This window comes from Chlorocebus sabaeus, chromosome 7 (assembly GCF_047675955.1).
Source record: "Chlorocebus sabaeus isolate Y175 chromosome 7, mChlSab1.0.hap1, whole genome shotgun sequence".
Lineage (NCBI taxonomy): Eukaryota > Metazoa > Chordata > Mammalia > Primates > Cercopithecidae > Chlorocebus > Chlorocebus sabaeus.
Window position 1 is genome coordinate 15923073 of NC_132910.1, and position 12939 is coordinate 15936011.

The following is a 12939-nucleotide window of genomic DNA, read 5'->3' on the forward strand; positions in this document are numbered from 1 at the left end:
ACAGGGTTTGTTATGAGGCCTGTGGGCAATAACGTATGTGGCAGCAATCTATAAACTCAAAATATTGCACACGGTTGTTTTTATTATCTTTTTCTAGTTGCTCTGAGTTTAGATTGAGAATGTGGCTGTGCTTTTAGAGACGTGTTCATATCTAAGGAAGATATCAAATTTCGGATTAAGCTTTTATTTCAGAGACTTTTCAAGGAACATGAAAAGATTATCCGCGCAGACAGGCCGAGCGACGGAAAGAACTCAGTTCAGCTCCACCCCGGGGAACACCTCATCTCCGCGAACTTTTTGAGGAAGCCCAGAGCCACAGAGCCCCACCCACTTCTTTCCAGACCACACCATCCTTCCTCAATTCCGGCCTCCTCCCTAACCAATCACCGCTCAGTTCAACGTCATCACCGAGCGCCATCGGGTAGCGTGTCGTAGGCCGGACCACGTGTACTGTGTTGACTGTCAAAGTCTCTGGGAACCCAATTTCCGGAAGCGGTGAGTTCAGAAAGAAGTTCCTGCACCGTAGTTCCCCAAGCCTGCGAATCCCCAACCATGAGCTCCTCAGGCGTACTGTCCTTTACCCAGCAAGGATGGGAGCAGGTGCTGGCCAAAGTGAAACGGGCTGTGGTTTACCTGGACTCCGCCTGCGCCGAGAGCCTGCACTGGGGCTGCGGATCCACCCGTCTCCTGGAGGCGGTGGGGGGTCCTGACTGTCACCTGCGAGAGTTCGAACCTGACGCAGTTGGTGGTGGAGCCAAGCAGCTCAAGGCGGTGTTTGTGCTGAGCTGCCTGCTGAAAGGCCGGACTGTGGAGATCCTACGGGACATCATCTGCCGCAGTCACTTCCAGTATTGTGTGGTGGTCACAGCCGTAAGTCACGCTGTCCACCTCACAGCTAATCATGTCCCAGCGGCGGCAGCGGCCGAGATGGAAGGGCAGCAGCCAGTGTTTGAGCAGCTGGAGGAGAAGCTGTGTGAATGGATGGGCAACATGAACTACACGGCCGAGGTGTTCCATGTCCCGTTGTTGCTTGCCCCTGTTGCTCCCCACTTTGCCTTGACTCCAGCCTTTGCATCCCTTTTCCCACTGCTACCCCAGGATGTGCATCTCCTTAATAGCACCCGACCGGACAAGAGGAAGCTGGGAAGCCTGGGTGATGTGGACGCCACTGCCCTAACCCCAGAGCTGCTGCTGCAGATCAGGTGCCTAGTGTCAGGCCTCAGTTCTCTGTGTGAACATTTAGGAGTACGGGAGGAGTGTTTTGCTGTAGGTTCCTTAAGTCGGGTCATCGCTGCGGATCTGGCCAATTATGCCCCTGCAAAGAACAGGAAGAAGACTGCTGCAGGCAGGGCATCAGTGGTTTTTATGGACAGAACCCTGGATCTCACAGGTAAGTGCGTTGCTCCGGAGTTCTTCATTACCATTCCCCACATTTCTGGGACTTTCATTGATTCAGCATATCTTTTATTGACCTTTTATTATATATCAGATTGAGGATATAAAGATGAACTAGATGGACACAGTCTCTAATCTCACAGCGTTTATTGTCTAAAGTGGAATATAGACAAGTGAATTAGCAATTGCAATAACATTTGTTAAATGCTCTAATGGGTAGAAATATCATAAATGAGCATTGCCTTGTTAAACAACAACTTTAGCCCAAGATTATGCTGACATGAAGGAAAACTGTGCACCTGGGAAATTTTATTTTTAGAAATTTATGAATGCCAGTACTCACAACAGTCCTTCATAAGAACACTCTGGTTTGTTGGAGAAATGTTAACAGATGACCCATCGGAAGGAAAACTACTGTATAATAAAACAGAAAATTATCACAGACAATTGAGGTTTAGGAAATGAGTGTTAAAAAGTGAGGCTGAACTTAAATGTCACTAGTAAATGAGATTAAATAGAATTGTAGAAAGTATTTTCAAATGTTTATTGATTTATTTTTAGCTCTCATATTAAAGATTAAATAATCTCAAATTGTAATAATGTATTATTTACACAAAAGAAACAAATGTAATCCTTAAAGCAGATGAAGAAAAGACACTTTCTGATGTTTGATATGTTATTTTCAAAGGTCAACTTTATTGTTCTCTAATTAGGTTGTATAATACTGTTAGTAATGTAGCCTAGCCCCTTCTGCGTCCAGGGAGAATAGTCAGAAAACTGACATTGGTAGGCATTTCCTTTAATCGGTAAGAAAAAAGTTGAATAAAGTTATAAAAAACAAAATAGGTATATTTGAGTTTTTAATCTTAAGATTAATTTTCAGATAAAAAATAGAAAATACTGAGATGTAAACTTAATTATGTGACTGGAAAAAGCAGATGTCCAGTCTGTGATTTAAATATATAAGTAATAACTGTAGCATCACAGAGTCCATAGGGGATTAAAAGGTAAAACCCAGTAAGCAGATGCTTGTTGAGTTTTTTAGTGGATGCTACATATTACTTTTACTTCTATCTCTTTATGCCAAAAATGTAACAAAGTTGTTTCATAATCAACTGGGAAGTTCACATAATTTTGTACCCTCCCCTAAGACTTCAGTTAGGCAAAACTTAATGTCCCACTGTCCAGCGTCATAGTAACAGCTCTTTACATCTTCGGTAGCTAATACTTTGTTTTTAAACATACAGAATAAATAAGGCGAGCATAACTTCTGCTTTCTAAAAGTTTGCAATATAATGTAGTCAAGTATGATTTAGAGCCTGGCATGGAGGCTCATACCTGCAATCCCAGCACTTTGGGAGGCTGAGGCAAGCAGACTGCTTGAGCTCAGGAGTTTGAGATCAACCTGGGCAACACAGCAAAACTCAATCTCTACAAAATATTTAAAAATTAAATAAAAAAATGAAAAAATTAGCCAGGTGTGGTGATCTGTAGTCCCAGCCACTCAGAAGGCTGAGGTGGAGGATAACTTAAGCCCAGAAGGCAGAGGTTGCAGTGAACCGCCATCACATCACTGCACTCCAGCTTGGGTGCAAGAGTCAGATGCTGTCTCAAAAAAAAAAAAAAAAAAAAAAAAAAAAAAAGATTTACAAAATAAAGACACATAGAAAGACAAAGTTGCCATTTGGCAGCAATCATTTTATAGATTCTCTCTCATCAAGCGTCCAGATCTCCTTCCCCATACTCACCTTTCTCACTTCTAATATCACTGAGAAAATGTAAGCCACTAGAAAAATCCATATTTTCCCATCACCAAATCTACCACCCTTTCTACATCTGTACCCATGTCTTTTTCCTTCCTTCATATTGAAGAGAGTGCTACTGTCCCTGCCACTATCTAATGCTACCTTTTTCACCTATGTAGACTAAATCCTGTCTTTTTACTTCTCTCATAGATTTACTGTTTTTCAAATACCCTCTCCCTTTCTTAGATCATCATTTTTTCCTTTTCCCTGTATTTTCCCCCAGAGAACATCTTCTTTCTTGATCTCCCATGCTCTCTCAACTTCAATTCCTTTTTTTTTTTTTTGCTTTATTTTATAGCAAACTTGAAAGAGTTATCTATACTTGTCTCCACAAACATCTACTCCAATTTTCTCGACTCCACTTCAATTAGACTTTTATTTTCCAATACTTCCCAGAAACTTCCTTTGTTTTATTAACACATTCATTCTACTGAACTTCAAAGCAGCATTTGACACAGTAAAGTGTGCAAATAGTTAAAAAAACAATGAAAGAAGTGTGAAACATATACAGGCAAGCAACCACTTAGCCCGGCTTCTTATATAATCCCTCAAAGCATAACTATGACATATCATTTACTTGCTCAGTATTCCAGTGGCCTCTCATCATACCTCCTGTCAAGTTCCTTACTGTTGTTTTCAAGGCCATACATGATCTCCCCTCTTACAACATTGGCTACCTTGCCATTGCCAGACATGCTAACCGTGTTCCAGCCCCAGCGCCTTTGCAATTCCTCTGCAGCTCTGCTTGGGATGTTCTTACTTGAGGTATCCACGTGGCTTTCTCCCTCACATCATTCCTGCTCCTCAGAGAGTCCTTCCTCAGTGACCTTCTTTGACACTCTCTTACCCCTTACCTGACTTTATTTGTCATAGCCTTTACTATTCCCTGACACTACTAATTGATTATTTATTACCTATCTCCTCCCACTTGAATAGAAGTTCTTGAAGGAAGGGACTCTGTTTTGTTTACTGTTTATTAACCAGCAAGAGTACCCTGAAAACAGTAGGTATTCAATATATATTTATTGAATGAATAGATAAATGAGTGGATTATAGGTTGTAGATACCAGACATTAATTGAGGTTAACACACTTATTTTTTCTAATTGAAAATGTTTCTGAGATTCTTGAATCGTATCATTAGTAATACACAAATGCAGAAAAAATGATGCATACTTTTCTGAATAATGTAAGATTTGGCAGCTTGGGCTCACCGCAAAACTTAAGAAAGAAAATAATGATATTAGCTAGTAATATTTATATGAATATTTTACAGATAAAAACCACTTCTTTGTGATGGCTCATACCTGTAATCCCAACACTGGGTGTGGTGGCTCATGCCTGTAATTCCAGGCTGAGGCTGGTGAATCATGGGAGCCTAGGAGTTCAAAAACAGCCTGGGCAACAGAGCAAGACCCTGTCTCTACAAAAAATACAAAAATTAGCCAGGTGTAGTGACTTATGTCTGTGGTCTCAGTTACTCGTGAAGCTGAGGTGTGCGGATTGCTTGAACCTGGGAGTTTGAAGCTGCAGTAAGCTGTGATCGCGCCATTGCACTCCAGTCTGGGTAACAGAGCGAGACCTTGTCTCAAATAAATAAATAAAAATAAAAATCCCACTCTTACATTACCTTATTTGATCTCAACAAATTGAGTGTTCTTTATCATTTTAAGAATTAAGATATTGAGGCTCAAAAGTTGTTCCTTACTGAAAAAAGCATAAGAGTTAGGTAGCCAGGTGTGATAGTATTGTGTCACATTTGACATTTATTTCTATAAATGTCAAAGTTCAGCATCTTTTGTTTTTTGAATTGTCAAAGAGAGAGTGTTGTATTGTTAGTGTAAAGTCCTTACTTTCTTTACATTTGTTAAGAATCCCTCTGCCAGTAGGTGGTCTTCCAAGGTGAATGGTTAAGTTAGCAAAGGTACGCAGTAGCAGGTTTGTGTGGGAGGGGGCATTTTAGGTACATGAGGTCAGTGAAACAATGTTTAATGTTGAAAGGGGCATTGCTTAAAGGGAACAAATAGAAGATTTCTGTGGGTAGATTCAAGGCAACATATAAAAAGAGTAAGAAAAATTCAGCCACTCTGTCAAGAGCCTGAGAGGAACCATGAAAATATTAGTTTCAGTGGGATGCTATGGGCATTCTAACACAAGATATGATGATAAAGCAATGAGATTGAACCCCCAAAAGTTCCTTGAGGTATTTCCCGAATACATTAAAAATTATAAAGACTCTGCTTCCTTCTTATCTTCTTGAATAATTCAGTTCAAAAACATTTAGGTAGGACTCAGTGAGGTAGGTGTCTGGCAGGGAGGAAGACCTTGGCTGGGCCCTGGGTGTTGGATCCCAAATGGGGTGAGATCTCCTGAGTAGGGTGAGGTCACCTGCTTAGTGGTGGTAGGTGACAGCAGCAATGGCCTGATAGGGTGATAAAGCCAGAATGGCCAGGGCCCAGTGTATTTGCCTATCTACTGGTTTATGGAACCAAGTTTCGATTTGTGGTCCTCTCTGAAACCAATCAGCTTTGAGCATAGGATACTCAAGAAGTGCCCATGATCTACATCCCATTTAAAAATTATCACTTCCTCACTTTTAGAAGGATTAAAATTACTGCTGGCTGGTGGAGGGTAGACTTTGGAAGATAGATTTGAATCAGGACTAGTTTGTTACTGTGATCCTAGTAACTGATAAATTGATGCCGTTTTAATAGATAACTTTTGGATAATCATCCAGATTATCTTCCAGATGATCAGCTTAAAGTCTCATTTGATTCAAAGATGTTTCCACATAGTGTTACATCCCATATTAGTAATATACAGGGTTCATTTTCAGTGGGTACATAGCTGTATTGTCAAACCTTTTGTTTAAATGTTGAAGTAGTTCTGTATTAGTGAGTAAAAATAAGCCCTCTACCTATTAAGACCACAGGTCACCAAATCCTGTTGTCCAGTGGAGGCAATAGATAGGGCCTAGGAGCATGCTAGTGAGGATGCAGCTGGCCCCCCAGGGGCACTGAGAGAACTGAGGCAGTGGAGGTCATGGTGGCTCCATGGTAGTAGTGAATGAGAAAATGCAGCACTTACCTACTGCTTCAGAGTGGCCCCACGTTGAATGAGGTAGTAGGGTAGATGATGTTAGTGGCATTATTGTTGGTAAGGGTGCTCCTGGCCCTGGCATTCTGGAGAATACATGGTCATGATGCTCACATTTTTTACGGATTTGCCCTTCTGGATGCAGCAAGCTTAGGGAGCTGGGAAACTCATGACTGTCAGTTTAATGGAGTAGTTGTTACAAGAGTTTGGTGAGGTTTCCTACATCAAATTGTGGCTTACGTTGTGGCATTGGTTAGCCAGTGACAACTGAAGCAAACAAAAGATTATACCAACAACTTGTAAAAATCAGAAGGGTTTTACTTTTTGTTTTTTGTAAAGACTGGGATTTCACTTTGTTTCGAGGCTGGTCTCAAACACCTGGCTTCAAGCAATTCTCCTGACTTGGCATCCCAAAGTGCTGGGATTACAGGCGTGAGAGGTGATTTGAAAATTATTAGAATGACTTAAATGATTTGAATTTCAATTTAAGAGACTTGACAGTCATTTTAATATAGAGACCAAAAGGAAATACATTTTTCAGTGTTTGATTTAGATATTAATTTATATATTAATTTATGTTATTAGATGCTATTTTGGATGCTAGCCTTGATAATTTACTATTAGAAAATGTACATATTTGTATTTCTTCTTAGACGTGAAATTGGCAGTATCAAAAATAACCTCAAATAATTCATAAGTACTTAACATTGTGAACATCATGATGTTCACAATGTAGACAAGTTTCTTTCTCATCTTTCAGTCATCATCTTTGCTGAAAGTAGTATTTCTTTGTCTAAATGTACTTTTTTTTTAAAACAAATATTTATTGAGTGCCTATTTTGTGCTAAGCACTGTTCCAGGTAATAGGGAAACAGTGGTAAACAAGATAGTCAAGTTCCTTTCTCTCCTGGTTATCCAGTTGATAAGTACTCAGGGCTTAAATATAAAAAGTTATAATTGTTTGAGAAGTAAATGGCCACTGATGCTCATCTCTTTCATTCTGGCTTGCTTTGACCATGTCTAGACTACCCAGGGTTTGAACACCTATGGGTCGGGCATGTTTCTACTGAGGATTTCAGTACAGCATTCTGTGGGCTATTCTGGCTTCTGATTTGTTTCCAGGGACAATTTAAAAAGAGACTTGATTCATGAATTCCTAAAATATTTGAGTTTGGTTTCCTTTCATGTTCTGGCTCTTGAGATTGGCTAGAGTGTTTTGCTAATAGTTTTCAAGTTCAAAATTAAAAGGTAGGAGATGGTGGTAACGCTGGGAATTAAATTTACTCTCTTAGTTCAATTCTGAATTTTAGCTTCATGTAAACTTTTGTTTTTTTTCTGAGACAGAGTCTCACTCTGTTGCCCAGGCTGGAGTGCAGTAGAGCCATCTCGGCTCACTGTGACTTTCACCTCCCAGGTTCAAATGATTCTTGTGCCTCAGCCTCCCAAATAGCTGGAATTACAGGCAGGAAAGCCACCACCATGCCCAGCTAATTTTTGTATTTGTTTTGTTTTGTTTTGTTTTGTTTTTTAGTAGAGATAGGGTTTCACCATGTTGGTGGGGCTGGTCTTGATCTCCTGACCTCAAGTAATCTGCCCACCTCAGCCTTTCAAACTTCTGTGATTACAAGCAACTTCATGCAGACTTTTAAATTAAAATCCTTTTGATTAAAGATTAACTCTCAATCCAGTGGATGGTTCTTAATCCTGGGATTATGATACACTGAAGTGTTTATATTTGCTTTAAAGTATGATTGTATATCACTTGTCAAAGTATTAAAATTTGAGTCCACTAGTAATGGCTAACATTTGAAAATGAACTGTTTATCTCCGTACTCTGCATTTGTAAATTCCTTTAATTTTCACAATAATTTGTGAGATAAGTATTATAATTATCCCCATTTTGCAAATGAAACTGAAGCATAGAGGAGTTAAATAACTTGCCTCAGATTACACAGGTATTAAGTGGCAGAGCTAGGATTTGAACCTTAGCAGTTTGCTCCAGTGACTACTCATGTGTGGGTGTGGGAAACGTTTGAGAACTGTTGTCCTATACAGTACAGATGATCATTATATGGCGTGTCCAGAAGTTAGCAGCTTCAGAGACTAAACATAGTTGGACTCCAGTGCTGCGTTAGTGCTCAGAAAGGTGTCTGATTTTTTTCTCCCCCATCTGCTTTTCTAAAACATGCAAACTAACTAACTTATATCTTTATTTCAGGGTTCAGAAGATACTATTTAAAATAAATGGGTATAAGACACAATTGGGAAGCCATATAAAGGGCTGACTAGATTTTTGATGTTAGATCCATGCCAGGATAACCTCACATCCTGGCTTAGTGATTTTTTGTGCTATTTAACCCGCATTGAGCTGTTGAGGGTTTTCTCATTTGTAAAGAGAATATTTTTGCATTCTAACCTGTGGGAAGAATATGAAATAATCCTTTTTTTTTTTTTTTTTTTTTTTTTTGAGACAGAGTCTTGTTGTGTTGCCCAGGCTGATGTGCAGTGGCTCAATCTCAGCTCAATGCAACCTCCGCCTCTTGGGTTCAAGCAATTCTTGTGCCTCAGCCTCCTGAGTGGCTGGGATTACAGGCACATACCACTACAACTGGCTAATTTATATCTATATCTATATCTATATCTATATCTATATCTATATCTATATGTTTAAGTAGAGATAGGACTTTACCATGTTGGCCAGACTGGTCTCGAACTCCTGACTTCAAGTGACCCTCCCACCTCAGCCTCCCAAAGTGCTGGGATTACAGGCATCAGCCACCGAGCCTGGCCTGAAATAATTCCTTCATTCAAAAATACATATTATCTGTTACTCAAGGAATAGGGGAAATAGTGCTAAAAATATCCAAATCCTTCCAGTTAAGAAGTTTAAATTTTGTTTGGAAATGAAGACAGTAAACAAATTACTAATATCAGTATAATAATATGGGCTATTAATATTAATGAAGGTAGGTATGGTGGTTTAAAGATATGTCTACAGGCTGGGTGTGGTGGCTCACACCTGTAACCCCAGCACTTTGGGAGGCCAAAGCGGTGGATCTCTTGAGCCCAGAAGTTCGAGACCAGCCTTGGCAATATGGTGAAACCCCATTAGCTAGGCATGGTGTTACATGCTCTAGTGCCAGCTCTTCAGGAGGCTGAGGTGGGAGGATCACCTGAGTCTGGGAAATCTAGGCTGCAGTGAGCCATGATTGAGCCACTGCACCCTTGCCTGGGCAACAGAGCAAGACCTTGTCTCTCTCTATATACATATGTCTACAAATTCTTTGATACATCTTCCTTCAAGAAATAGAGTTTAAATTCCCCTCCCCTTGAGTGTGGGCTAGGTTTAGTGACTCACTTATCCCTTTATCCCTAAAATAGCATATGGCAGAAACGCAAGAGTGTAATTTTCAAGACCAGGTCCTAAAAGGTATTGCGTCTTTTTCCTTGCTTTGTTCTTTTGGATCACTGGCTCTGACGGAAGTTAGCTACCATGTCATGAAGAGACTTAAGCAGCCCTGTGGGAAGCCCATGTAGTGAGGAAATAGGATTCCTTCCAACAGCCAATGAGGAACTGAGGCCTCCTGTCAATAGCTTTGTGAGTGAGCCATCTGAGAAATGGATCCTCCAGCCCAGTCAAACATTCAGATGACTGCAGCCCCAGCTGACATATTGACTGCAATTTTATGAGAGTCTCTGAGTCAGACCCAGTTAAGCCACTCTGAATTCCTGGATGCATAGAAACCATGAGATTAATACATATGATTTTAAGACGGTAAGTTTTGAGATAATTTGTTAGCAGCAACATACAACTAATATACTGGGTAAGAGATTAGATAGATACTAAAAAAGTGATGTAGTTTCCACTTTAAATAGAATAGCTAGGGAAGACCTCTGTGAGGATGTGGCATTTGAGCAGAGACTGAAAGAAGGGAGGAAGCATTCCCTGTGGCTACCTAAGGATAGAACATATAAGACCCAGGGAATGGCAAGTGCATTGGGCCTAAGGTGGGAGCATGTGTGTCATGCTTGAGGACCAGTAGGAGGCTAGTTTGGCTAAAGTGTTGTGAGCAAGAGGGAACACCGATAGGAGATCAGTTGGTGGGGTAGGTAGAGGGAATCCTTTGTATGTTAAAATAAGGATTTAGAATAATAGCCAAGGTATAATGGGAATCCGTTGGAGAGTTTTGAGCTGTGATGTGACATGATCAGATTTATGTTATATAGGATCATTTAAGTAAGGAGTATGGGGATTGAGGTAGATCCTCAATATATGGTAGCTACTGTTACTAAAGAGATTATGAGAGCTTAGTTATAGCAATCTTAGCTCTGCCCTTTCCTAGTCAAAAGTCCTTGGGCAAGTTACCTAACTTCTGCCTCTCAGTTTCCTGATCTGTAAAATAAGGACCTTAGAGGGTAATTGAGAGGGTAAAATAAGTTAACATGTCTATCTTCTAGAACAGCTAGGGCAAAAAAATGAAGTAGAGTAAGTGAAAGGTTCCCCCTGCATGATTCTGCAAGATCAGTACAATTCTAGTTACTCAAGACAGTGTTAAAAATGGTATGGATGATCTCTGTTCATTTCATAAGTGTATTAATCAGGATTCTCTAGAGGGACAGAGCTAACGGAATATATGGATTGAGCTCTTATGAATACTTCTCAATGCTTGCTTCTCATTTTATTCCATGTAAGACTTAGAGACAAGTGAAGATGTTACATGGCTTATGATAATGACACTAACACACATATAATCCACAGGATCATACAGAATTGGTATTTTCTGGTCCTGGTAATTTGAAAAGTTTAGCCCTTGAAGCAATTGGCTTAATTTAGGGTAAAAAATCCTGAGGTTGAAGGATACTTAGATGTCAGTTGGACCAACTTGAGTTTTTAGATTGGTAGAACAGCACCATATTTATCGAAGTTGTCTCAAATTACACAAGAAACTAGTAGAGGAAGGAACCACTAGAACCCTTGTCTCCATTTTGTTTTTCCTACACCTCTTTGGAAGAGATGTCATTGGGAATGAAGCCATTCTTTGCCCAGACTAAGGACCACATTGCTGTTGGTCAGGTTAAAAGTTGGGCAGGGAAGAAATGACTGGGTTCTGATTGACTTGCACCCTAGAGCATCTCAAATAATATTTTACATTTTCTTTAATAAAATAAATATTAAGCTCTTTGAAAACTAAAATGTGATACAAATCTTGGCATTTTATTCATTTTATAAAAGGAGAATCTGAAGTTACTGTGACATCGATAGACCCTAAATTCTTAAGTCTATATTTGAATTATGTAAATGACACTAATTAAATTTAAAAAATGAATATTGAATTCTCTGAAGCTGGATATGGGATAAAATGTATTCACAGAAGAGCACATTAATTAGAATATGTATTCTTTTTATAAAATCTGAGAAGCCGAATAATCACGGTCATGAAAAATTGGCCTTTTGTTATTTCTCTAATGAAATATTCTAAACAGTTTCTGATGAAATGTGAATAGTTTTACTAATTGGATAAGTCTCATGTGCTTTTGTAACAAACATTGGGGAAAAGTGAAGTTTTCGTAGAGTTAACATCAACCATAATCCTACTATCCAAAAATAACCTTTCATAAAACTTTGTGTGTGTGTTTATTCTTATTACAACAGGGATGTATGTTCACCATAGTAAGTTTAGAAGTGCATATAAATAGCAGAAAATAAAAATCTCAGTTTGAGAACTGCTTTAATAAATATACTATAATTTAAAGAAAATGATTCATCTGCTTTTGAACATTTAGAATGTTAGTATACAATATTTTAGTCACATAAATTATACTTTGGTTCTATAAAAATAACTTAGCCATTACATCTTAAAAATAAATATTTTATGTCTTGATTTCTCATATTCAGAAAATTTCAAGAGGACTGTTAACAGTTTCAATTTGCAGAGGGTTTAATGAACTGAGACTTGCTGAACATCCCTGAGTTTGGGGTTGGGGAGTTTGGGGTCGGAAGGAGGAATGAGCAACAGCCAGATTGCAGAGGCTATAGAAGTTAGGGAAGAAAGACAGCACACATAGAACACTTGTTTGTGCCTTGTGTCTATGGAAGGCAGATGAAATACGGGAATAGCTTGGCGTAAGGATCAGAAGAATTTGGGCATCAAGTTCAAAGAAAAGTTATTTTGATGATAAATGGAGATTTTAAAAATTTTTAGTAATTGAGGAAGGAAAAAGTTGAGAAACAAAGAAATTCTTGATGCTCTGAGGTAGTCCTAGTATCTCCATTTCAGCCTTAGTTTAAAGACATAATTCACTTAGAGATTTCTGATCCCTCTCTGGATACCAGGACCATTTATAATCACTAGGCATTAATTCAGCAAGTATTTACCAAGCAACTTCTAGCCTGAGTGCTGGAGAGACAACTATACTTCATAGACAACATAAATAAGACATAGTTCCTTCTAGACCTAATAAATGAAGATTGTACTGGTAGAACAAGAACCCCTTTTTTTAACATTAGAAGTCACCTTGGAAGCATCCATGCCGGTTCTGTAATAAGTCACTTTAGTGTGCCTTTTTTTTTTTTTTTTTTTTAAACTAAGAGTATGGTTTTTGGAGTTATCTGGCTCCTGGATTTGAATTCTTACTCTGTAATG

General features: G+C 39.1%; 1 protein-coding gene across 2 annotated transcripts in view; it reads left to right on the top strand.

The window, feature by feature from the left end:
• Positions 1-433: 433 nt before the first annotated feature.
• The window catches only part of SCFD2 (sec1 family domain containing 2), a 487384-nt gene continuing 474878 nt past the window's right edge, over positions 434-12939 (top strand). The window contains exon 1 of one of the 2 annotated variants that reach the window (XM_007998716.3): positions 434-1390. In XM_007998716.3, coding sequence (XP_007996907.3) covers positions 553-1390 — 838 coding nt within the window. In that variant the 5' untranslated portion in view covers positions 434-552. The remainder of the gene's footprint in view (positions 1391-12939) is intronic. The other variant, XM_007998717.3, reaches the window with a different exon arrangement.